Raw genomic sequence first — 26489 nt, 5'->3', positions numbered from 1 at the left:
AACAAGGTTCGAGTTCTATAGAACCTAATATTTTTTGCTGTTCGATCATCTCTATTCAGGACTGAAGAAGGTTAGTCATCATGATGGAGGCAGAAGTTCAAGGCAGGCAGCAAATACAATCATGAGGTAAGGAACAATTCTTTACCAGAAGAAACAGCGCCGGATACGTCATTGCAATCTAATGGAACCTATTGCTCAGGCACTGGAATATGGAGAAGGGGTTCTTAAATAGCAGGTTTCATCAGTATAATGCAAAAAGTCTGTTTTTATTTTAACAAGAAGATATACTAAATACACTGGACAAGTAGTAATACAAAACTGTCTAAAATTGTTTGTAGCCAACTTAGGAGGATGAATATAGGTTACAATCGGCTTTATACAGAAGTTTCTATTAAACTATATACGTATTTTTATTATTTCTTTCTGAAGGAGCGGTGATGTTATTTTTCACAGATTTCCATAGTAAAGCTCCACCATTCCGGTTAATCATTGGTTTCACATCCTATTTGCGGTTCATTTTGTTTTTTCTTTGACAATGTAAAAATGCATATAGGAAAAAGAGTATAGGTTCAGCATCCATAGGTTTCTTGCCAAAAATTGGACCAGATCCCACTGTAGACCCACAATTTCAGTGCAATGCCATGTTTTCATGTACTACTAACCTGTGTAGAGTAAAATATTATATACACATTACAGGGCAGGATCAGTATTTGTCGGACATTTAACATAGTTGGCTTTTCTTCTGCAAATAATACTAAGTTGTTATACGTAGTTGGGCTATGTTCACACAGCATAAAAGTACGGCCGTTGTTGCCGATTGAACTTTGTACGCCTAAGAACACTGCATGCTCTTCTATAGGATCCCGTCCGGAGCGTATACACATAGTATAAGCTCCAGTCGGGATCTAATATGGCGCCGCAAACAACTGACATGTCTGTTTTTGCGCCCGCAATTCAGTGAATAGCAGCCTCAGAAAGCTCTGTCAGTTCACACATTGAAGCGAGCGGTTCCGGATGTTTGCTTCATTGTGTGCTTTGAGGAGTTCTGATGCAGGCATGCGGTACTGGAGTACTGGCCCGATGATCTTTTCAGAGGCCGGCCGTACTGTGACCCGGCCGGGTCACAGAACGGCCAGTCTCATACGCCATGTGAACATGGCCTTGTACTGTATGTTTAGAGGGATGTTACAGATGTTTGTACACACTAGACCAAGACAATATAAACATGAAAAGGATGTTCATACCTAGGGCACACACCACACTTGCGTCCTCACTGTGGTCACAGTTGTGATCTCTCCATGGTCGGTGAGGACATTGCCAAAGGACGGGCTCTGTGCCGATACATGTCACATCATCCAGCAAAATCCTTCCTTTTCCATGACCAAAGCGTGCTAAAATTGGAGCCTCGAGTGCACGTCCACAGTCCAGCTCCCTGCATACCACCACAGCTGAGGGTAGACCCCACAGGTCATCACACACTGTTCCCCATGTACCCTGGTACTGAACTTCAAGGCGTCCCTCACATCGATGACTTCCATTTACAAGACGGAGTTGGAGAAGAATCTCTGAGGAGACTGAGTAAAGAAAAGTTGAACATGACAACACCACCATGGGGCTACACCACCAGTTTTTACATTTATATAGGTATATTCTCTCATATTTTTCATACATTTATTTTTCTGAAAGAACAAGAAGCTCAGACAAACTGAAAGTTTAAAGTAATTCTGGCATTCATCCATGACTGCATCTAGGTTCTTAGAATTACACATGAGGGTGCCATTGAAGTCTATGTGAGAAAAAAAATGCCGCAATTAGCAGAAGAAAACGCCACAATTTGCAGAAAAAAACACCACACCCTCAGCATGCTGCATTTTGGAAAAACTACCAAACATCCCTAAAAACGACAGAAAAGAAAGGAAACCGAGAGAAAACAGCCACCCTGCGTCATCAGCCGCTCAGCCCCGATTGGCTGAGCATAACTGTGCTGAGCCAATCAGGGCTGAGCACAGTTGTGACGCGGCGGAGGGGGGGCGGAGGCAGCGATTCGTCCGAAGATGACGTTTGGCACAAGATGGCGGACGGTCTCGACACGGATCAGGTAATGTATAATGCACCAACACTTCCGGGTACACGGGTGGGGGTCGGGGAACACGGGGAAGGGGGCGATTCACAGACATAACATACATTACAAAGTTTTATACCTTTGTAATGTGTGTTATTCTGTGAATAATTTTTTAGCGCCGCACTACCCCTTTAAAGAGAGCTAATCATGGGGGATTTTAATTCTAATTCTTTTATTTAATTAATAATTACATTACTTACACTTTTCTAAACAGGATTTATTATTTTTGGGCTTGCGTTTAATCACCATTTCTATTATTTTATATGGGCTTGTGCTGGCTCGTTTCAAAAGAGTCGGCATGAGCCCAGACCTTCCCGACATGTAGAGCGGCGGGAAGGGCTCCCATGAGCCTTTGTCTGCTGCTCCATCAATATACAGTGATATCACTGCGAGATCACTGTGTATTTCTATCACTGTCCTTCTCCCTTAGTCTATTAATGAAGATAAATATGCAAAAGAAGGGTCCGTGGAGTCTCAGTTACGAGTCTTAAAACACGGGAATAGTATTGCGAGTATTGCGACCTGACAAGGGTTTACCAAGGCTAGGCATCCATCCACAGACAAACGTTTCAGAGTAGTTGCCCCTCGTCAGTGTGGAGTAGGATTCTGGCTAACAGGGGCAATGAAAAATAGACCAACAAAACACAGCAATCGCTGGGCTCATGTTATGAGAGTTCAATGACTCCTGAATAGAGATGAGCGAACTTTAAACACACTCGAGTTCATCAGAGTCGAGTGTTCAGCATTTGACTCCCTGTGCCCAGAGATGTGGATGGAGCCCTAGGGAGTCCTGGAAAACATGGATAAAGCCATAGGCCATAAGCTGTATTCATGTTACCCTGGAAGCCCGAGGGCTGCATCCAACTTCTCCAGGCACAGGGAGTCAAATGCTGAACCTGAACTTGCTTGTTGTTTGCTCATCTCTACTCCTGAATAGGAAAACAGGAAAATTACATACAGGGGGAAAAAAAAAGTTGAATGGGTCATAGGAAGCGGGCTAGATATGGAACAACGGCAGTGATAAACCTATTACATGTACTGTATAAAGAAGACTTCCCTTTTCCCTATTTTGATTTGCTGGTGGAACAATTGTGAAATATGTCAAAATTACAAAAAAGTGGGGGTAGGGGGAGGTTTGGGGAGAGAGTTTCTCCTATTACCTACTCGTTTATATCTTTTATGTTATATCATTGTTTTCTTTTTATATGTATGTGGTAACTATTGCATAGATCTCTTGGCGGGAGTGTTTTCCGCTGTTGTGACAAATTTTGTAAAATGTTTTTGGTTAAAAATAATAAAAAAATGATATATAAAAATTACAAAAAAGAGAAAGAATTAAAGGAGAAGTCTGAGCAAATCGATTTTTTTTAACAAGTGCTAGGGAGGGGGAGGATAAAAGAAATAACATGTTCTTACCTCTCCTGCTCCAGCAAAGGTGGCTTTGTACCGCCGCTCCAGTCCCCGGCCGCTTCCTGGTCTGAGCCAGACCTGGGTCAGCGACCGAGGCGGGAACAGAGCAGTGATTCACAGCCACCAGCGCTGGTGCGGGGAGGTAAGAATGTGTTTCTTTAATTCTCCTGTCCTCCCTAGCACTTGTTAAAAAAATCTATTTGCCCGGACTTCTCCTTTAATAATATGAAACAGTGAGATTCCATTAATATGAGAGAAAAAAAAGTTTCTAGAAATAATATCATTGTGAGAATTACCTGGGGCTTTTGTTGGTTGAGAACCAGCGGCTGTGAGGAAAAAGAACAAAAATGATTATAAAAGGATATTATGCCGCAAACATATAACATCAAATATCAGGGCCGCTTTAACCCAGGTGCATATGGTGCACGTGCACCGGGCCCCCTAGTTCAGATCACGTGACAGGGGCCCCCCGGCTGAGGAGAGCAGTGAAGGGGAAGGAGCTGAAGACACAAGTGTCGGCGCTCTGTGACACCTGTGGCAGTGCGGGGCTGGTGGTGGTCGGGAAGGAGGAGGACTGTAGCTGCTTCCTGTGAGACAGAGTGACCGGGTCTTACAGGAAGCAGCTCCAGCTACAGGCTGCACTCCATGCTCGGCTGGCCCTGTCTGCGGGGAGCCCAGGAGGCAGTGCCGACTTCACAAGCATCCAGCCTCTCCCCAGGCAGAGTGTGTGGAGGCTGGGAGCAGCGCCTGCACCATGCATGTAAGTAGTAGCGAGGTGGGGGGGTGTGGAGGGGGGGAATTGAAGCTGGGGGCCCACTGACAGAGGATTTGCCCACCGGACCTGTCCAGAGTATGTCCTGATAAGCCCCGCCCCCGGCACAGACCACAGGTGGTATTTTAACTCTTACTGCCATTCAGAAGTCACCCAGCTTTCCTGCATCTTATATTGTTGTAGGACTGAGGCCACCCAGCTTTCCCAGGATCTTAGTATGATGGGGGGGGGGGTCACAAGATCTTACAGACTAGAAGGTCTGAGTCAGTCCTCCTAGTCTGTAAGCTCCTGTGTCCCCCCAGTCCTCCTCCTAGTCTGTAAGCTCCTGTGTCCCCCCAGTCCTCCTAGTCTGTAAGCTCCTGTGTCCCCCCAGTCCTCCTCCTAGTCTGTAAGCTCCTGTGCCCCCCCAGTCCTCCTCCTAGTCTGTAAGCTCCTGTGTCCCCCCAGTCCTCCTAGTCTGTAAGCTCATGTGTCCCCCCAGTCCTCCTAGTCTGTAAGCTCCTGTGTCCCCCCAGTCCTCCTAGTCTGTAAGCTCCTGTGTCCCCCCAGTCCTCCTAGTCTGTAAACTCCTGTGTCCCCCCAGTCCTCCTAGTCTGTAAACTCCTATGTCCCCCCCAGTCCTCCTGCTAGTCTGTAAGCTCCTGTGTCCCCCCAGTCCTCCTCCTAGTTTGTAAGCTCCTGTGTCCCCCCAGTCCTTCTAATCTGTAAGCTCCTGTGTCCCCCAGTCCTCCTTCTAGTCTGTAAGCTCCTGTGTCCCCCCAGTCCTCCTAGTCTCTAAGCTCCTGTGTCCCCCCAGTCCTCCTCCTAGTCTGTAAGCTCCTGTGTCCCCCCCCCCAGTCCTCCTAGTCTGTAAGCTCCTGTGTCCCCCAGTGCTCCTAGTCTGTAAGCTCCTGTGTCCCCCCCCAGTCCTCCTCCTAGTTTGTAAGCTCCTGTGTCCCCCCAGTCCTCCTAGTCTGTAAGCTCCTGTGTCCCCCCCCAGTCCTCCTCCTAGTTTGTAAGCTCCTTTGTCCCCCCAGTCCTCCTAGTCTGTAAGCTCCTGTGTCCCCCCAGTCCTCCTAGTCTGTAAGCTCCTGTGTCCCCCCAGTCCTCCTAGTCTGTAAGCTCCTGTGCCCCCCCAGTCCTCCTAGTCTGTAAGCTCCTGTGTCCCCCCAGTCCTCCTAGTCTGTAAGCTCCTGTGTCCCCCCCCAGTCCTCCTCCTAGTTTGTAAGCTCCTGTGTCCCCCCAGTCCTCCTAGTCTGTAAGCTCCTGTGTCCCCCCAGTCCTCCTAGTCTGTAAGCTCCTGTGTCCCCCCAGTCCTCCTAGTCTGTAAGCTCCTGTGTCCCCCCAGTCCTCCTAGTCTGTAAGCTCCTATGTCCCCCCCAGTCCTCCTGCTAGTCTGTAAGCTCCTGTGTCCCCCCAGTCCTCCTCCTAGTTTGTAAGCTCCTGTGTCCCCCCAGTCCTTCTAGTCTGTAAGCTCCTGTGTCCCCCAGTCCTCCTTCTAGTCTGTAAGCTCCTGTGTCCCCCCAGTCCTCCTAGTCTCTAAGCTCCTGTGTCCCCCCAGTCCTCCTCCTAGTCTGTAAGCTCCTGTGTCCCCCCAGTCCTCCTCCTAGTCTGTAAGCTCCTATGTCCCCCCCAGTCCTCCTAGTCTGTAAGCTCCTGTGTCCCCCCAGTCCTCCTAGTCTGTAAGCTCCTGTGTCCCCCCCAGTCCTCCTCCTAGTCTTTAAGCTCCTATGTCCCCCCAGTCCTCCTAGTCTGTAAGCTCCTGTGTCCCCCAGTCCTCCTAGTCTGTAAGCTCCTGTGTCCCCCAGTCCTCCTAGTCTGTAAGCTCCTGTGTCCCCCCAGTCCTCCTAGTCTGTAATCTCCTGTGTCCCCCCAGTCCTCCTCCTAGTCTGTAAGCTCCTGTGTCCCCCAGTCCTCCTCCTAGTCTGTAAGCTCCTGTGTCCCCCCAGTCCTCCTCCTAGTCTGTAAGCTCCTGTGTCCCCCCAGTCCTCCTAGTCTGTAAGCTCCTGTGTCCCCCCAGTCCTCCTAGTCTGTAAGCTCCTGTGCCCCCCCAGTCCTCCTAGTCTGTAAGCTCCTGTGTCCCCCCAGTCCTCCTAGTCTGTAAGCTTCTGTGTCCCCCCAGTCCTCCTTCTAGTCTGTAAGCTCCTGTGTCCCCCCAGTCCTCCTAGTCTGTAAGCTCCTGTGTCCCCCCAGTCCTCCTCCTAGTCTGTAAACTCCTGTGTCCCCCCCCAGTCCTCCTCCTAGTCTGTAAGCTCCTGTGTCCCCCCCAGTCCTGCTAGTCTATAAGCTCCTGTGTCCCCCCAGTCCTCCTCCTAGTTTGTAAGCTCCTGTGTCCCCCCAGTCCTCCTAGTCTGTAAGCTCCTGTGTCCCCCCAGTCCTCCTCCTAGTCTGTAAGCTCCTGTGTCCCCCAGTCCTCCTTCTAGTCTGTAAGCTCCTGTGCCCCCCCAGTCCTCCTCCTAGTCTGTAAGCTCCTGTCCCCCCCAGTCCTCCTAGTCTGTAAGCTCCTGTGTCCCCCAGTCCTCCTCCTAGTCTGTAAGCTCCTGTCCCCCCCAGTCCTCCTAGTCTGTAAGCTCCTGTGTCCCCCCCAGTCCTCCTAGTCTGTAAGCTCCTGTGTCCCCCCCAGTCCTCCTCCTAGTCTGTAAGCTCCTGTGTCCCCCCAGTCCTCCTCCTAGTCTGTAAGCTCCTGTGTCCCCCCAGTCCTCCTCCTAGTCTGTAAGCTCCTGTGTCCCCCCAGTCCTCCTAGTCTGTAAACTCCTGTGTCCCCCAGTCCTCCTCCTAGTCTGTAAGCTCCTGTGTCCCCCCAGTCCTCCTAGTCTGTAAGCTCCTGTGTCCCCCAGTCCTCCTCCTAGTCTGTAAGCTGCTGTGCCCCCAATCCTCCTTCTAGTCTGTAAGCTCCTGTGTCCCCCAGTCCTCCTAGTCTGTAAGCTCCTGTGTCCCCCAGTCCTCCTAGTCTGTAAGCTCCTGTGTCCCCCCAGTCCTCCTAGTCTGTAAGCTCCTGTGTCCCCCCAGTCCTCCTCCTAGTCTGTAAGCTCCTGTGTCCCCCAGTCCTCCTCCTAGTCTGTAAGCTCCTGTGTCCCCCAGTCCTCCTCCTAGTCTGTAAACTCCTGTGTCCCCCCAGTCCTCTTAGTCTGTCAGCTCCTGTGTCCCCCCAGTCTGTCAGCTCCTGTGTCCCCCCAGTCTGTAAGCTCTTGTGTCACCTCCAGTCCTCCTAGTCTGTAAACTCCTATGTCCCCCAGTCCTCCTAGTCTGTAAGCTCCTGTGTCCCCCCAGTCCTCCTCCTAGTCTGTAAACTCCTGTGTCCCCCAGTCCTCCTAGTCTGTAAACTCCTGTGCCCCCCCCCAGTCCTCCTAGTCTGTAAGCTCCTGTGTCCCCCCAGTCCTCCTAGTCTGTAAGCTCCTGTGTCCCCCCAGTCCTCCTAGTCTGTAAGCTCCTGTGTTCCCCCCAGTCCTCCTAGTCTGTAAGCTCCTATGTCCCCCCAGTCCTCCTCCTAGTCTGTAAGCTCCTATGTCCCCCCAGTCCTCCTCCTAGTCTGTAAGCTCCTGTGTCCCCCAGTCCTCCTAGTCTGTAAGCTCCTGTGTCCCCCAGTCCTCCTAGTCTGTAAGCTCCTATGTCCCCAGTCCTCCTCCTAGTCTGTAGGAGGAGGACTGGGGGGGACACAAGAGCTTACACACCCATACTCCCTACAGTGGGAACCTGTTATAGCCAGATACTGTTCCAGTGTTGATATTAGGTCTGTACGTGCCCCCACTAGCTTCACTCTCCATTATTCATAAAGATTTAGGGGTATTGTACCTGACATAGCAATGCTCCCCCCGACCATACTCCCTTTTTATAACTTGTCATGAGTATAATGCACCACTGATAATACCTGATAAATATAAATCATTTAAGCTTTATAAGGAGAGGGGGCCCACTCTTGAGGTCTGTGCACTGGGCCCACCAGTGTATTAAAACGGCCCTGTCAACTATGATTGACACATCTACCCATAAGTCCTTACCTGAGCAGATAACTCCACTATCCTCGCTGTGCAGACAGTTATGAGTCCCCCATGGCCGATGTAGACACTGGCTAAGTGCAGATTCACTTCCTGCACAGTCAACATCATCCAAAACAATATTACCAGTTCCTTCACCAAACTGTGCCAATCCAGGGGCAGAGATGGCCGTGCCACAACCCAACTGCCTGCACACAACCTTGGCATTATTAATGTCCCATAGGTCATCACACACAGTGCCCCACGAGTTGTTGTAATAGAACTCCACACGGCCGACACACCGATGCCACCCATTGGTAAGACGCAGCTCTTCTGGAAATACTAGAGGGACGCAAAAACAAAGCATTCAGTGTTAATGATCAGGAAAATCACTGGTAAATCAGAAATGTAGAAAGGTAGCACTTCTTGGACAATATAAAAACACGGCAGAACAACATTACTCATGTGTTATAAACAGTCTAGGTCACTCACTCACTACCATCATTTTAATAGCCAAAAGAAGAAAAAGTTGGGGCTGTAAATCAGTATATGTGCAAAATCACTAGTCAGAAATATAGAAAACATAGCTCCAGACATAGATTATTTAGAATTATGAAAAAGTACATGATTTGTCACTCACTTTCAGGTTGAGGAGATAGAAAACTGGAATTTTCTTAGAACAAAACAAAATAAAATATAAGTAAGAACAACACACAAATAGTACAATCCTATAAAACACATCACAAACAGAAATAGCTTCTTTTCCAGGCTGAGCACCATTCTTGTATATGGACTGTGACCGGTATCGTAATTCTGCCCCACCGAAGTGAGGAGGACTGAGCTGCAATACCAGATACAACTCCTGGCACAATAGTCCTCTTCAGTGATGATATATTAGCCTTTTTGCTAATATGCCAATGGAGCTTAACCCCTTCGTGCTGCAGCTAGTTTGGGCCTTAATGACCAGGCTAATTTTTCAAAATCTGACCTGTCTCACTTTATGCTCTTATAGCTCAGTGATGCTTTAACGTATGCTAGCGATTCTGAGATTGTTTTTTCATCACATATGGCACTTTATGTTAGTGGCAAAATTTGGTCACTACTTTGTGTGTTTTTTGTGAAAAACATCAAAATATCATGAAAATTTTAAAAAATTTGCATTTTATGAACTTTGAAATTCTCTGCTTCTAAAAAAAGAAAGTCGTAGCACATAAATTAGTTACTAAGGGTATAAACCCACACACCGTATACACAGCTTATTTACTGCTGCGATACGCAGCAAATACGCAACAAACACGCAACAAACACGCAACAAACACGCAGCAGATTAGATCTAAATAACTGGACACAGCATCAAATCTGCACCACCAAATCTGCTTCAAATCTGCTGCGTTTTTGCTGCGTATCTGCTGTGAATACGGTGTGTGGGTTTGTACCCTTAGTCACATTATGTCTTCTTTATTCTGGCATAATTTGGTAAACATATTTTACTTTTTCAGGGTGTTACGGGGCTTAGAAATTCATCAGCAAATTATCACATTTTCGTGAAAGTTTCCCAAACTGATTTTTTTAGGGACCAGTTCTTTTTTTAAATGGATTTAGAAGTCTGGTATCCTGAAAACCCCCATAAGTGACCCCATTTTGGAAACTACACACCTTAAAGAATTAATCTAGGGGTATAATGAGCATTTTAACCCTACAGGGGCTGGAGGAAAGTATTCACAATTAGGCAGTAAAAAAATGGAAAATTAAAATTTTCCAATAATATATACGTTTAGATTAAAGTTTCTCATTTTCAAAAGAAAAATGAGAGAAAAAGCACCCCAAAATTTGTAACGCAGGTTCTCTTGAGTACAACGGTACCCCATATGTGGGCGTAAACCACTGTATGGGCACACAGCAGGGCTCAGAAGGAAGGGAGCGCCAATTAGCTTTTCCAATGCAGATTTTGCTGAAGAAGTTTCTGAGCGCCAGGTGCGTTTACAGTGCCCCTGTAGTGTCAGCAGAGAGAAAACCCCCCATAAGTCACCCCGTTTTGGAAAGTGCACCCCTCAAAGAATTCATCTTGGTGTGAGGTGAGCATTTTGACCCCACAGGTATTACAGGAAAGTATTTAAAAGAAGACAGTAAAAATGAAAAACTCGAATTCTTCCAATAATATGTTTGTTTAGTTTGAAATTTCTCAATTTCACGAGGAACAAGAGAAAAAAAGTACCCCAAAATTTGTAACGCAGGTTCTCCTGAGTACAATGGTACCCCATATGTGGGCATAAACCACTGCATGGGCACACAGGAGGGCTCAGAAGGGAAGGAGCGCCAATTAGCTTTTTCAATGCAGATTTTGCTGAAGAAGTTTCTGAGCGCCAGGTCCGTTTGCAGCGCCCCTGTAGTGCCAGCAGAGTAAAATCTCCCAATAAGTCACTCCATTTTGGAAAGTACACCCCTCAGAGAATTTATTTTGGGGTGTGGTGACTATTTTGACCCCACAGGTATTAGAGGAAAGTATTCAAAAGTAGACAGTAAAAATGAAAAACTCAAATTTTTCCAATAATATGTTGGTTTAGTTTGAAATTTCTCAATTTGACGAGGAACAGGAGAGAAAACGTACCCCAAAATCTGTAACTCAGGTTCTCCTGAGTAAAACGGTACCCGATATGTGGGCATAAACCACTGTATGGGCACACAGCAGGGCTCAGAAGGGAAGGAGCGCCAATTTGCTGGAGCAAAACCGCAGCTAGTAATGGTTATTAGAATAGCGCAGTTACTAAAATAAAATAAAAAAAATGAGATTACAGGTAATGTGGGGTGGTTACAGGCAACCTGGGGTGGTTATGGGCAACCTGAGGTAGTTACAGGTAATCTGGGGTGGTTACGGGCAACGTGGGGTGGTTACGGGCAATGTGGGGTGGTTACGGATAAACTGAAGTGCTTATAGGTAATCTCGGGTGGGTACCTGTAATCTGGTATGGCTACCGCAATCTGGAGAGGGTCATTGGCAATTTGGGGTGGTCAGAGGCAACATGCAGTGGTCAGAGGCAACCTGCGGTGGTCGGAGGAAACCTGCGGTGGTCAGAGGCAACCTGCGGTGGTCAGAGGCAACCTGCGGTGGTCAGAGCTGACGTGGCGTGGTCAGAGGCGACGTGAGGTGGTCAGAGGCAACGTGGGGTGGTTACAGGCAACGTGGGCTGGTTACGGGCAACCTGCTGTGCTTACAGACAATCTGGGGTGGTTACGGGCAACGTGGGGTGGTTACGGGCAACCTGCAGTGTTTACAGACAACCTGGGGTGGATACGGGCAACGTGGGGTGGTTACGGATAAACTGAAGTTCTTATAGGTAATCTGGGGTGGATACCTGTAATCTGGCATGGGCACCGCAATCTGGAGGGGGTCATTGGCAATTTGGGGTGGTCAGAGGCAACGTGGCGTGGTCAGAGGCAACGTGCGGTGGTCAGAGGCAACGTGCGGTGGTAAGAGGCAACGTGCGGTGGTCAGAGGCAACGTGCGGTGGTCAGAGGCAACGTGCGGTGGTTACGTGCAATCTGGGGGGGTTACATGTAATCTGGCGTGATTACGGGAAACCTGGGGGGTTACGTGCAACCTGGAAGGGTTACAGACAATCTGGGATTGTTACTGCTAAACTGAAGTGCTTATAGGTAATCTGGGGTGGGTACATGTAATTTGGGGTGGTTACGGGCAATCTGGAGGGGGTCACTGGCAATTTGGGGTGGTTACGGGCAATGTGCAGTGGTTACGGGCAACGTGCGGTGGTTACGGGCAACGTGCGGTGGTTACGGGCATCGTGTGGTGGTTACGGGCATCGTGCGGTGGTTATGGGCAACGTGCGGTGGTTACGGGTAATCTGGGGTAGGGTTAGGGGTAATTTGGGAGTAAACTGCAATTATTACTATAATAAAAAAGTGTGTGTTTTATTTTTTTGTATGTTTGTCACTTTTTGTACTTTACACATTCATTTTCACTGTATTACTATGATTACTGTGATATTTTGTATCACAGTAATCATAGTTCAGTGACAGAGACCAAATTGGTCTCTGTCACTTTAAATTTTCCAGAGTTGGCTGGTTGTGAAGCGCATGCGCACTTCATAACCAGCCAGGACGTCGAGGAGGACGGAGCTCCAGGATCAGGTGAGTATGTGGGGAAGGGGGGGGGGGGGGGGTGACTGGGGGACGGGGGTGACAGGGGGGGTGGGGGGCGACTTGGGGGGTGGGGGACATCACTTTTTATCCCCTGTCACCAATCATTTATGGTGACAGGGGATAAAAAGTGCCGGGATGCACATGGCACAAGCGATCAGCGGTATATAGTATATACCGCTGATCGCTTGTACCGGGACCCCACAGGGGGGTCCCTGATGACTGCCCCATGCTCTCCGCTACCTCCGGTGGGGGAGAGCATGGGGCTTTCATTCATTTCATTCATTTTCCATCCCTGCGAACAAACATCGTTTGTTCGCAGGGATGGCGGCGGCCATCTTGGAAATGATGGCCGCCGGGGGAGCGGGGTTAGTTATCGGGGCACTAGGGGGGTCTGATCTGGGGTCTGATATACACTTATTTCATCTCCCCCCGCCGTGGATTCACGGCGGGGGGAGATGAAAGGCGGCGGCGGCACCGGTAATCCCCTTTACCGACGGCCGCCGCTATAACGTTAATAGCGGCGATCGTCGGTATTGGGGGGGCCGGGACGGACCCCACACACTGCCCCAACCCCTCAGCTACCTCCGGTAGCTGGGGGGATGGGGTGGGGGCCGCCCCGGCCCCGCAGCCTTATTCTCTGCCATCGCCGTAAAAAGCTGATGGCAGCAGAATAAGGCCCATTAGTGACCGCCGTAAAAAGCCGTATCGGCGATCACTAAGGGGTTAAAGCGTAACTGTCACTTTTTTTTTTATTGCAGAAATCAGTAGTATAAGCGATTTTAAGAAACTCTGTAATAGGTTTCATCAGCCAAAAAAGCCTCCTTCTGTACTCAAGAAGCAATCTCCCTGCTTCCCCCCTGACTTCTTATCTGTGCATTATCAGGCAAACACGTCTTCATTACAGAGAAGCCAGTGAAGACGGGCTCTGCTCTCTCCATTGTAAGCCTATGAAGGGGGGAGGGGCTGAGGGAGATGAGGGAGCAGGAAGAGGTGACATGAAGGTCAGCTGTTTGTAGACTCTCTGGGCACCTAAAACGCAGGATTCTGGGGTCAGAAAGGTCAGTGCTTATCTATGAACTTACTGAGAGAAGATTGCAGGGTGTTGTGCTTTGCAGAAATCCTCCGTGCTCAGTCACTCCTAACAGCCCCTCCCCTCTCCATAGCCACATAATGGAGACAGAAATCCTGCTTCATCTGATGTGAGGGGGGAGGCTGGGAGATTGCTTTTTTAGTACAGAAGGAAACTTTTTTAGTACATAAAACCTATTACATAGTTTCTTAAAATCGCTTGTACTGTTGATATTTAATGTTTTCAGAAAAATTACCCTGAAATGACAGTTACGCTTTAAAGTGACTCTTTACCAACAATCTGACCCCCCCAAACCACTTGTACCTTCGGATAGCTGCTTTTAATCCAAGATCTGTCCTGCAGTTCATTCGGCAGGTGGTGCAGTTATTTTCCTAAAAAAAAAATTTAAAACTTGCAGTCTGTGCCAAACAGGAGTATCTGTGCCCTAACTTTGCACCACCCCTCCGTCCCTCCTCCCCACCCTCTTCAGCATTAGGAATGCCACTGGAACATTTTCTCCATGCTGAACACTGCACAGCTGCTTAACGATCCAGTCCATGTGCGGGGCTGAAACAGCTGACGTATAGGAGACAATCTGCCTGGAGCATTCCTAATGATGAAGAGGTTGGGGAGGAGGGACAGAGGGGTGGTGCAAAGTTAGGGCACAGATACTCCCATAGGGCACCGAGCTGCAAGTTTAAAAGTTGTTTTTCAGGACAATAACTGCATCACCTGCCGAACGGACCGCAGGACAGATGTTGGATTTAAAGCAGCTATCCGAAGGTACAAGTGGTTTGGGTGGGGGGGGGGCAGATTGTGAGTACAGAGTCACTTTAAAGGGGAACTCTGGCAATTTTATTTATTTATTCATTTATTTTTTAAATCAACTGGTACCAGAAAGTTTACAAATCTATATAACTTTCTGGTGCCAGTTGATTTAAAAAAAATATATTTTTTGCTGGAATTCCCCTTTAAAGGGAATGTGTCACCTAAACATTCTTTTACTGATTAGAGTCAGATACTAAAAGTTGTTCTTTTATTCTAATCTGTTTGTATTTTTTTTTTTTTACTTTTTTTTTTATTTCCTTTTTGTATATTGTTATGGAGACTGCCATCTTGCCTGGGCTGTTCTTAACAGTGACATACTTTACAGAAAGATTCATGGACATAGACAACAATATAGGCAGACTCTGTCCCCTTGAGATGAATGTTAGACATTACTGAGTGCGCTCTGTGACCTTTGAAGAGATCATTCCACAGGGAGCTGCTATTGTCTCCTCTATTTACTGGTGTCACATGTGTACAGATCACTTTCCAGCAGCCTTCTCTTATCACTACACAACAGGAAGTCTCTGCTTAATTTTAACCCCAATGGCGAGAATGAAAACTGTAAGATATCAGGATTATTTTATATTAAAGATAGAAAAATGGAAAATTAGGAAAAATGTCACCAAAAATTTTTTAAAAATATGTTAATTATAAAAAAATATATATATTTTCTGATGACAGAAGACTGATGAAGATCCCAGGGGGTATAATCCAGCAGAGAAGAGCCCAAGTATAACTAGCCCATGGCCTGTTTGCAGCTACATGTACCTTCCCTGCTCGTCTGACAACCACTAAACAGAAGGACATGGAATGGCTTACCTGGGCTATTGCCTTTTTAGGGGAACACCTCTTGGGCTTTAGAGCCTTATTTGCATATTAACCAAAAAGCTTATATCTCAGCACTGGAAACAACTAATAAAATAAAAAATGCATGTATAGAATCATGGTGACTAGCCCTATCTAGCATGGACTTACTTAGACCAGAACATGTCTGCTTTAAGCTCTTTTAGTGGCATATTAAGTATTATATGGAACCACAAAGATATATGAGCTTTTAAAATGTAATGCTATACTGTAACATTGCATATGCTATGATGACTTGTATTCTGATTCTTACCACTTATTATATACAGAGAATAAGCCAAAGACTCCAAGTACCTGAGCATATGACTCCTACGTGTTCCACAGGGTCACAGTCATGTACATACAACCCACGATGTGAGCACTGCCACAGTGTCTGCTCAGTTCCAATGCAGTTGACATCATCCAGGATGGTATTCCCACTGCCCCATCCATAGCTGGCGAGGGGCAGTATAGGGCTGCCACAGCCAGCCTGCCGGCACACCACAGCTGCATTTATTGTGTTCCAACCATCATCACATACGGGGGACCAAGCTTCTCTGTAATATAACTCCACACGACCAGCGCAGGAATGCTCACCCTGTGCCAAGCGGAGTGCCACTGGAGCTGTATGTCAAGATAAAAGAAACAGATTAACAAGAGGTACTTGGCTAATGTGTCCATGAGGTTAGTCAAGATGGCACCAGGGAATTCCAGACATTCTGCTTTTAGAAGCTAGCTCCGGCCCAAATTTTCCTAATAGTGGAGTAATCCCGGAGTGAGGTTAAAGGGGTAGTTTGGCGGTAAAGAATTATTTACAGAATAACACACATTACAAAGTTATACAACTTTGTAATGTATGTTATGTCTGTGAATGGCCCCCTTCCCCATGTCCCACCACCCCCACCCGTGTACCCGGAAGTGTGGTGCCCTATACATACCTGTAAAGTGCCGACTCGTCTTCGATCTTCAGTCAGTGACGTCTTCTTCGGCTGGCCTGTTCCGAATGCCGGCCGCCCTCTGCAGCGTCATCCGATGCTCAGCTGCGATTGGCTGAGCATAACTGTGCTCAGCCAATCGCGGCTGAGCACAGTTGTGACGCGGCGGAGGGGGGGGGCGGCGGCAGGGATTCGTCCGTCCGTTCGAAGATGATGTTTGGCACAAAATGGCGGACGGCCCTCGACATGGATCAGGTAATGTATAATGCAGCACACACTTCCGGGTACACGGGTGGGGGTGGTGGGACACGGGGAAGGGGGCGATTCACAGACATAACATACATTACAAAGTTGTATAACTTTGTAATGTGTGTTATTCTGTGAATAATTCTTTACCGCCGCACTACCCCTTTAAAGCTGTGCTGACCAAGTGGTAAAGAGAACACCTGCTGCAGCAGCAATGACAATGACAGCATACATGGGGGTTAGTCATGAGACAATACTCACCATCCTGGATAGTAGGGCTTCTGGCTGCTGTTAGGAAAAAAACAATAAGAACATGTACAATTATAATGACGGTTAATATACATACACCTCTATGACACATAATGCAAGCCATCCATGTATTACTTTCAATTATTTTCGTTTTGAGGACCCAAGGTACTTCAGTCCTTCACTGGGTGTGTAATACCACATCTCCCCTGTAGTGGCCTAGGTAAGGCCAAGGTAGAAGCACCTAGCTATTTACACTGGCTGTACAACTGAATCTACATTGAATAAATGGGATTATTCTGTGCAGGATGAAGATCTATGTGAGAAACATTATCCTTTGGTCAGGATAAATGTATGGCCAACCAGAGCTTCCCCAGAATTAACAACTGGCACTCCAGAAGGCTGAATACATGGCAATGTTATGTTTAATTTGGTGGGAAAAAATATTCTCCTGAGCATGAACTAGAAAAAATTGATTTATACTTACCTACCCCAATCTCCTGCAGCTGCTATTCTATTAATCTCCAGTCCCCCCTGCTCACTGTGCCTGCCTGCTTCCAAGTCGGGGAATTAGAGATGGACCTGTCCATTCAGCCAATCACTGCAGAGGCAGAACATTGCTGCAGTCGGTAATTGGCTGAGCAAACAGTTAACTGGACCTGGAAGTAACAGGAGTGGCTGGGCATTGGGGTAGGTAAGTATGACTCATTTGTCTTTGTTTTTGTTTTATTTTTTATGCCCAGCAAAATATAAATGTTTTTCTGCCGCATTTTTTTAAATAAAAATTCTATTTTTTTTTATTTTTTTATTTTTTTTACAAAACACCCTTTCTAAACCTTTTCCTTTTGCCTAGAGGTCAGACGAATTCACAGACAAATTCATCAGCTAGTCCACCGCCAGTACATGAAAGCAACTCAGTGTATCACTATAGACTGCAGTGTTTTCAGGTAGCCCAAGCAATTAAAGGGGTTATCCAGCGCTACAAAAACATGGCCACTTTTCCCCCTCTCTTGTCTCCAGTTCAGGTGTGGTTTGCAATTAAGCTCCATTTACTTCAATGGAAATGATTTTGAAACCCCACCCAATCTGGAGAGAAGAGAGGGGGAAAAGTGGCCATGTTTTTGTAGCGCTGGATAACCCTTTTGATCACAGCTATATCTATGAATATAATGGATAAGTTGCATTTATAGAGACAATCAGTAAGTTCAGAAACTCAATACATATTAACAGGGGCGTAGCTAATGTCTCCTGGGCCCTGGTGCGAGAGGCCAACTTGGGCCCCCCCCCCTCCTTTCACGACCAAGTGATGCTATTGTTGTGTGTGTGTGTGTGTATATATATATATATATATATATATATATATATATATATATATACACACACAGTGGTGCCTTGGATTATGAGCATAATTCGTTCCAGGACCGTGCTTGTAATCCAAATCCACTCTTAAACCAAAGCAAATTTTCCTATAAGAAATCATGTAAATGCAGACAATTGGTTCCGCACCCCAAATATATTTATTATTCTGTACTGTACAGTAATGGAGAGGATGGGAAACACAAGGGCTGATAGAGACTGCAGGGAGCATGAAGGAATGAGCAGGGCAGATGTGGGCACATACATGCAGCACTCTCTGTCCGGGGAGAGAGGGGTTACAGCTATGGAGAGATTACCCCCCCCCACACAGTCCTGTCCCCTGATGTAAGCCCCAGCCTGAAGGGGATCTGCTATGATTTGGAAGGTGTTTAGAGTACAGTGCTGTAGACCCCACTATGCAGGCCATGCCCCTTCTCCACTCGCGCTCCCACCCAATACAGGAAGTTCTTAAACCAAAGCAATGTTCTTAAACCAAGTCACAATTTTGAAAAACTGTGAGCTCTTAAACCAAAACGCTCTTAAACGAAGTTACTCTTAAACCAAGGTACCACTGTATATATATACACACACACACACCAAGACAGATATTACCTATTACCGCCATACTGTTACCGACCAAATCCTGTATACTGAGACCAATATTACCAGTAATACCAGTATATAGGGAGGAAACATTACCGCCACACCACAACCACTACCATCACCACCATATTGTTACTGACCAAATCCAGTACACTAAATCACCTCATCCAGTCATATAGAGGTGGCCCCAGCTCTACACAGGCTCTATACACCATATACATTACAGTGCAGTTATATCAGGTGACTCACAGGAGACGTCTTTTCTGATCGGAGTTCTTTCCTTTTCATCATCTTCTCCATCTGTCCTGGGCCGTTATGAGAACTTCTCCGAGCCACGAATCCACAGAATCTGCCAGACAAACATATTAGGCTCCTTATACTGGCACCATCCTCATCTCTCTACACACTGCACATCTGTACTGTCCCCTTTACACCCTCATTTAGTGGGTAGCCTGACTCTGTGACCTTCTAATAATATATGCCCCCCTCTGTGTATTCCCTCTCCCCCTATGTTGCCCCCCCAAATAGATGGCCCCCTCCCTTATAGATGGCCCCCTCTACCCCCTCCCTTATAGATGGCCCCCTCTACCCCCTCCCTTATAGATGGCCCCCTATACCCCCTCCCTTATAGATGGCCCCCTCTCTCCTCACCCTCCCTTATGGATGGTCCCCTCTCCCCCCACCCTCCCTTATAGATGGTCCCCTTCCCCCCCCCCTCCCTTATAGATGGTCCCCTTCCCCCCCTCCCTTATAGATGGTCCCCTTCCCCCCTCCCTTATAGATGGTCCCCTTCCCCCCCTCCCTTATAGATGGTCCCCTTTCCCCCCCTTTATAGATGGTCCCCTTCCTCCCTCCCTTATAGATGGTCCCCTTCCCCCCCCACCCTCATAGATGGCCCCCCTCTTTCCCCCCTCCCTTATAGATGGTCCCCTTCCCCCCCCACCCTCATAGATGGCCCCCCTCTTTCCCCCCACCCTCATAGATGGCCCCTCTTTCCCCCCACCCTCATAGATGGCCCCCTCCTTCCCCCCACCCTCATAGATGGCCCCCTCTTTCCCCCCACCCTCATAGATGGCCCCCTCCTTTCCCCCCACCCTCATAGATGCCCCCTCCTTTCCCCCCACCCTCATAGATGGCCCCCTCCTTCCCCCCCCACCCTCATAGATGCCCCCCTCCTTTCCCCCCACCCTCATAAATGCCCCCCCTCCTTTCCCCCCACCCTCATAGATGCCCCCCTCCTTTCCCCCCACCCTCATAGATGGCCCCCTCCTTTCCCCCCACCCTCATAGATGGCCCCCTCTTTCCCCCCACCCTCATAGATGCCCCCCTCCTTCCCCCCCACCCTCATAGATGCCCCCCTCCTTTCCCCCCACCCTCATAGATGCCCCCCTCTTTCCCCCCACCCTCATAGATGCCCCCCTCCTTTCCCCCCACCCTCATAGATGCCCCCCTCCTTTCCCCCCACCCTCATAGATGGCCCCCTCCTTTCCCCCCACCCTCATAGATGGCCCCCTCTTTCCCCCCACCCTCATAGATGGCCCCCTCCTTTTCCCCCACCCGTACAGGCTGATAAAAAAAACAAAACTTAACTCACCTGACATCGCGCTCCCACGTTGATTCTCACTCCTCCTGGTCTGTCCCCGGCAGCGCGCGCATCCCAGAACTCCCTGCGCGCCGGAAACCGGAAGTCAGGGCCCAAGGCGCGCAGGGAGTTCTGGGATGCGCGCGCTGCCGGGGGTAAGACGCGACACCCCCGGCAGCCGGGGAAAGACGGAGCCAGACTCTTGTGACCGCAAGCAAAACAATGCTTGCGGTCACAAGAGTGATTGATCGGGGGGCCCCGCGGGCCCCCCTTGTGGCGGGCCCGGTCGCGGCGGCGACCCCCGCGACCACGGTGGCTACGCCACTGCATATTAAAAACAACATTATAAATATTGGACATGATCAGAAGACATAGGAAGTCATCCTTTGTGATATCGATGTGTTATAGCTTGCATTACTATACTATATTACTATATTATTTAAGCTTACAGAGCTACCACAAAGCTCATTAATAAAGTCCCAACAAGCTGAACAAATGACAAACTCATCTCTCCTGCATACACAGCTATGATGGCTGCCTCTAACATGGGAGGTCACATACCAGTGAGACTTCTTGTTGTGCTGGTAGCAACTGTGGAAGAAGACAACAGAAAATGGTGAACAACGGACAAAAGGAAGAATAGACATAGAAAAACAGGATTCATGTTACTTTTCAGAAAGAATATAATACAACAGAAATATCTTTTATAGATAAGAACATTCCCACTAGCATTTGTCACCACAGGTAGTGTGTGCAGTATTACACCTCAGCTCCATTCACTTCAATGGGACTGGGCTACAAAACAACACCCAACCTGAAGACAAGAGTGGTGCTGTATCTGAAAGAAAGGCTATGTTTTTGAAAGCCTGAATAACCCCTTTAACACCTTCCTGCATATTCATGTACTGGCACATCCATTTCTGCACACCGTTACAGCAGATGGATGTGTCGGTACATGGAGCTGCGCCCATGTCATCCATGGGGGGCCCAGCTGTCAGTGATAGCCAGGCACCCGCCGCAACAGACCGAGCCCGGATCTCAGCAGTTAGCCCTATAGGTGCTGTGATCAGTGTGATTGCAGCACCTATAGTGCTGCAAAGAAGGGAGAATCCTGCACAGGCCTAATGGTTGCTGTGACGTCAGGAGTCTTCCCCGAAGCCTCCTGGTGTCTCAGCCACGGTGGCTGATCAGGCACAGCCTAAGGGTAGGTTCACACTACAGAACCCGAGCAGAGAATTTCCGATGGATTCCGTAGCTCGTACCCGTTCATGGCTGCGCGCACTGCAATGCAATATGCCTGTGATCAGGTAATTACACAGCAAAGTCCCCATGGTGGGACAATAAATTAATGTGTAACAAAAAACAGACAAAAAAATATTAATAAATAAAGTGAAATTTGGATATAATCCCTATAGCCCCCAATACAATAATAAATGTTGGGAAAAAAAAAAAAGTACACATATTTAGTATCGCCGCATGTGTAATGATGCTGGCAAAAAAATTATTACATGATTTAACGGTAACCACAGAAAATGTTGTCATTTTGTCTAATTTTGTCTTTTTTTTCATGAAAAAATAGCATTTTTCACAAATTTTTTTTGCATATCAGCCAACATTTACCAGTAAAACAATTTCAGAATCATAAAGAAAAGTTATAGCATCCCATAGCTAAAACCACATAAAGTGAGACAGGTTGGATTTTAACCCCTTCGGGACCAGGCTAATTTTCGTTTTTGCGTTTTCGTTTTTTCCTCCTTGTGTTTAAAAGGCCATAGCACTTGCATTTTTCCACCTAGAGACCCACATGAGCCCTTATTTTTTGCGTCACTAATTGTACTTTGCAATGACAGGCTGAATTGTTGCATAAAGTACACTGCAAAACCAGAAAAAAATTCAAAGTGTGGTGAAATTGAAAAAAAAAACGCATTTCTTTTATTTGGGGGGACTGTGTTTTTACGCCATTCGCCCTGGGGTAAAACTGACTTGTTATGCATGTTCCTCAGTTCGTTACGATTAAAACGATATATAACATGTATAACTTATATTGTATCTGATGGCCTGTAAAAAATTCAAACCATTGTTTACAAATATACGTCCCTTAAAATCGCTCTATTCCCAGGCTTATAGCGCTTTTATCCTTTGGTCTCTGGGGCTGTGTGAGGTGTCATTTTTTGTGCCATGATGTTTACTTTCTATTGATACCTAGATTGCGCATAGACGACTTTTTGATCGCTTTTTATTACATTTTTTCTGGATTTGATGCGACCAAAAATGCGCAATTTTGCACTTTGGGATTTTTTTGCGCTGACGCAGTTTACCATGCGGGATCAGGAATGTGATTAATTAATAGTTCAGGCGATTACGCACGCGTAACTTTACTTTTATTTATAACCTGAGAAAAGGGGGGTGATTCTGACTTTTATTAGGGGAGGGGGATTTTTACTTATAACAATACTTTTTTTTTTACTTTTACACTTATACTAGAAGCCCCCCTAGGGGACTTCTAGTATAAGTGCTTTGATCTCTCACAGAGATCTCTGCATCATAGATATGCTGCAGAGATCCATGAGATAGGCACTCGTTTACTTCCGGCTGCTGCGCCATCTTGAAGCGTTCCCTGGCCGGCTTCAGAAACGGAGATCGCTCCTCCGTGACAACGTCCCGGAGGAGCGATCTCCGCCTCTAGACACCAGGGATAAGCTGAATTCGGTAATCGGATGCAGCTGTCATGTTTGTCCGATCACCGTGCCCGCTAATACCGGCGGTGCCGGGCTACAAGCGGCACCCGGGACCCCCGTGGTTCAGAGCACAGTACAGTTACGTCCTCGTGCGGGAAAGGGTTAAGAAATGGGCTCTGGTCCTAAAGGCCAAAATCAGTCCAGTTCTGAAGGGGTTAATAACCTGTAGAAACACTGTACTTTCAATGTCACTCTTTGCCAATTATTTAAAGCTTAGGAGCACAGGTCTTCAAAATAGGTTATTATAAGTATTGTGTAGAAACAGGAGAATCACTTTTAAAAAAAGTGAATTATAAATAATAATTATAATAATACAAATAATAATTACTTTAATAAAAGTGAATATACTTTTCCAGCTTGATGCCCCCAGGCCACAATGTTCCATATGTAAAAATGATACAAGAATACAACTAGGATATCAGTATCCTGCTGTGGTAAAGATACAACTCCCACTATGGCCCCACAGCTCCATGCTAGAAGTTTTAGGACCGCTATGTCGTATAGAAATAGGTTTACAGAATATCTTCTATTTATCCCAATTGCAGCTTACCTGTGTTGTCCAGAATCCACAGCACACACAGTATTCCCAGTGGCCACACCATCCTGTTTGGCTCTGAACCATAAGGAAGCATACTGAGCCTTATAGGAAGGGCTGGAGATGGATACAGAGACTGGAGGAGAGATCAGGTGTCTCTAGGCCTCCTGGGAGTCATATCTATATAGTAATGCGTAAAACAACATACAAACACAACACAATTGAGCTTTCTTTGATGCTGGTAATATTTCACTCTATTGTCAAAACACCAACACACTGTGTAATGTAAACTGACGGTTAGCCTTTTTATTGCATTAGGAGTAGTGCTGAGCGGACATGTCAAGCTGTTCGGATTTGGCATCGTTCTCCAAATCCTATCGCTCAGCATTTGATTCCCCGCGGCCTTGGTTCTCTGAAGTGCTGGGCTTATTGGTTTCCTTCAAAAGGATACTCCGGTGAAAAGCTTTTTCCCAGTAATTGAAACACAATACAAAGTTATATAACTTTGTACTATGCTTTAATCACCTATCTGCCTCCCTTCCCTGTCTTTCCCCACGCAATCCCCCACAAGGAAGCTAAGTAAACTCATTCTTACCTAATGACTGTTGACCCCGAGCTGTTCTGTAGCAGCCATTTTGCGAAAAAGACATCATCAAGGGGGAGGCGGGTCTAAGCCCTGTTAAGCCAAGCCTCCCTTTGTCAGCTGACTCAGCTGAGTCAGTTAGACATCACAGGAGACAAAGTGCATCATGGGAAAGCCCAAACCAGGAAGTGATGAAAAAATGAAGACACCAACTGGAGCTTCAGTTCAGTTTTTTTTTTATCAGTGCCGGAGTTGTCCTTTAAAGTTGGATGCAGCCAGAGAGCTGCCAAATAACATGGATACAGCCTATAGCTTATGAATGTATCCATATTTTCCCAGGACTCCTTAGGAAGGCATCCAACTTTTGCAGCCGTGAGGAACCAAACACTGAGCTATCAGGTTTGGAGAACATTGCTGAACCCGAACAGTTTAACATGGCTGCTCAACATTTATAAGGAATCACCAGAAGAAATTTTGCTTTTAAAGAGGTTATCCAGCATTAGTTTGGATGTGGTTTGCAACTAGGTTCCATTAAAGTAAATGGAGCTTAATTGCAGGCGTAAACTTGAGACAAGAGTGGCGCTGTTTCTGGAACAAAGTGGACATGTTTTTCTAATCCTGAATTACCCCTTTAAAAGGGTGTTGTGGCGAAAAAAAATACATATATTTCTTTATACATTTCATTTAATAAATTATATAACTTTGTAATGTAACATTATTAATAAAGAATCACCTGCTGTATGTCATGCAGTAAATGGTGTGTTCATTCCAGTCTGACACAGTGCTCTCTGCTACCGCCTCTGTCCATGTCAGGTTTTCTATAGAGATTTGCTGCTGCTCTGGACACTTCCTGAGAGGTGGCTGCAGAGACCCCTGTGTCAGACTGGAAAGAAAACATCACTTCCTGCAAGACATACAGCAGCTGACAAAGTTTTTTATTTTTAATAGAAGTAATTTACAAATCTACAAATAACTTTCCGACACCAAATGATTTAAAAAAACAATCATGGATGTCTGTCACCAGACGACTGACAGGCTGCAGCGATTGCAGCGTTTAAGTGTAAGTGATAGGAGCAGCTCCTGTCACCGATTGGGACCCCCCCCCCCAGTGTGACCGCGGGGGTCCCGATCCCTTTCACGGACCGCCGGAGGTCTCTTACCTTCCTCCATGTGGTCTGATCAGCGCTCTTCTGATTGTGTCTGCCAAAGGCAGGCTCAATGAGCAGAACACCTATTACACTGATCAATGCTATGCCTGTGGCATAGCAATGATCTGTGTATGCAATCTGAGGATTTCATGTAAAAGTCCCCCAAGGGACTTTTTTAAAAATACCCCAAAGGCCCTCTCTCAATAAAGATTAAAATCACCCCCTATCGCATTATATAAATAAAACATATAAAAATGATTAAATAAATAAACATATTATATACCGTAGCGTGCGTAATTGTCTAATAAAATCTAACAATCGTCATCCTGTACGGCAAATGGCGTAAATGAAAAGAGGGGAAAAAGTGCCAGGATTATGTTTTTTTTGTTACATTATATATTTTTTTTAAAATTGATAAAAAGTGATCAAAACGTCTCAGCTACACAAATATAGTATTAATAAAAACAAGAGATCATGGCGCAAAAAATGCCACCCCATACAGCCCCGTAGGTAAAAAACTAAAACCGTTATAAGCTTCACAATAGGCCCATTTTTTTACTAATTAATTGCAAAAAAGGATTTCAGAAAAAAAAAAAATTATAAATATATATATTATTAAAACATATATATATATATATAAAACATATATATGTGTTTTGTTGGTCTATTTATCATTGCCCCAGTAGCCAGAATCCTGCTCCACACTGACGAGGGGCAAATACCCCGAAACTGCAGTCTGTGGATGAAAGCCTAGCCTTGGTAACCCTTGACTTATGTCGTTATACTCGCCAAAGAGTCAGACTTTGACTCACAGGGGCCACCCTGGTGTTTCCCTATTTAGGTCCCAAAGCTCGCAACAGAGTGAGGACCTGAGGGACGACGTATCAGGGTGGTTTGGTGCTCTCCCCACTAGGAGGCACCCCTTGGCAATGGGCTTCCTTCTCTGGAGAGAGGGATATCTGGCTATTCCCGTGTTTTGAGACTCGTAACTGAGGCTCCACTGACCCCTTTTTTGCATATTTAAATTTTGTATGGGACAATCAATGGAGACTCGTAAATGAGTACTCCATTGGAATTTTTCACTGTTCTCCCTGAGTTCAGTGATTTTTGTGTTTTGTTGGTATATATATATATATATATATATATATATATATATATATATATATATATATCATTAGAAAATCTGTGTAAACCTGCATATGGTTGTGTTCAGACTGTGTTCAGCAGCTTACATGAGTTCTCTGGTCTTCTCCCATGTCTGAATAAGACAATAAAGAGGTAATATAACCCAGGAAGACGTGTGAATAGATTGCGTCTTCTGAGCTGCCACTGATCTCCTTCCTGAATTACACAAAATGATAA

At 46.5% G+C, this 26489-nt stretch overlaps 2 protein-coding genes across 2 annotated transcripts; both read right to left on the bottom strand.

Moving 5' to 3' along the window:
* Nucleotides 1–264: 264 nt before the first annotated feature.
* Nucleotides 265–8624, bottom strand: LOC138799998 (scavenger receptor cysteine-rich domain-containing protein DMBT1). The gene is made up of 4 exons (XM_069981806.1): nt 8282–8624; nt 3829–3858; nt 1245–1574; nt 265–662 (listed from the first exon to the last, which is right to left on the bottom strand). Exons 1-4 carry the CDS (start codon nt 8622–8624, stop codon nt 658–660), a joined length of 708 nt encoding a protein of 235 aa, XP_069837907.1. The 3' UTR covers nt 265–657.
* A 265-nt stretch (nt 8625–8889) lies between these two features.
* Nucleotides 8890–23522, bottom strand: LOC138799997 (CD5 antigen-like). The gene is made up of 5 exons (XM_069981805.1): nt 23412–23522; nt 20685–20714; nt 16598–16624; nt 15471–15779; nt 8890–8930 (listed from the first exon to the last, which is right to left on the bottom strand). Exons 1-5 carry the CDS (start codon nt 23491–23493, stop codon nt 8890–8892), a joined length of 489 nt encoding a protein of 162 aa, XP_069837906.1. The 5' UTR covers nt 23494–23522.
* Between the last annotated feature and the right edge of the window lie 2967 nt (nt 23523–26489).

Source organism: Dendropsophus ebraccatus, chromosome 8, assembly GCF_027789765.1.
Source record: "Dendropsophus ebraccatus isolate aDenEbr1 chromosome 8, aDenEbr1.pat, whole genome shotgun sequence".
Classification (NCBI taxonomy): Eukaryota; Metazoa; Chordata; class Amphibia; order Anura; family Hylidae; genus Dendropsophus; species Dendropsophus ebraccatus.
This window is presented reverse-complemented; position numbering and strand designations above follow the sequence as displayed.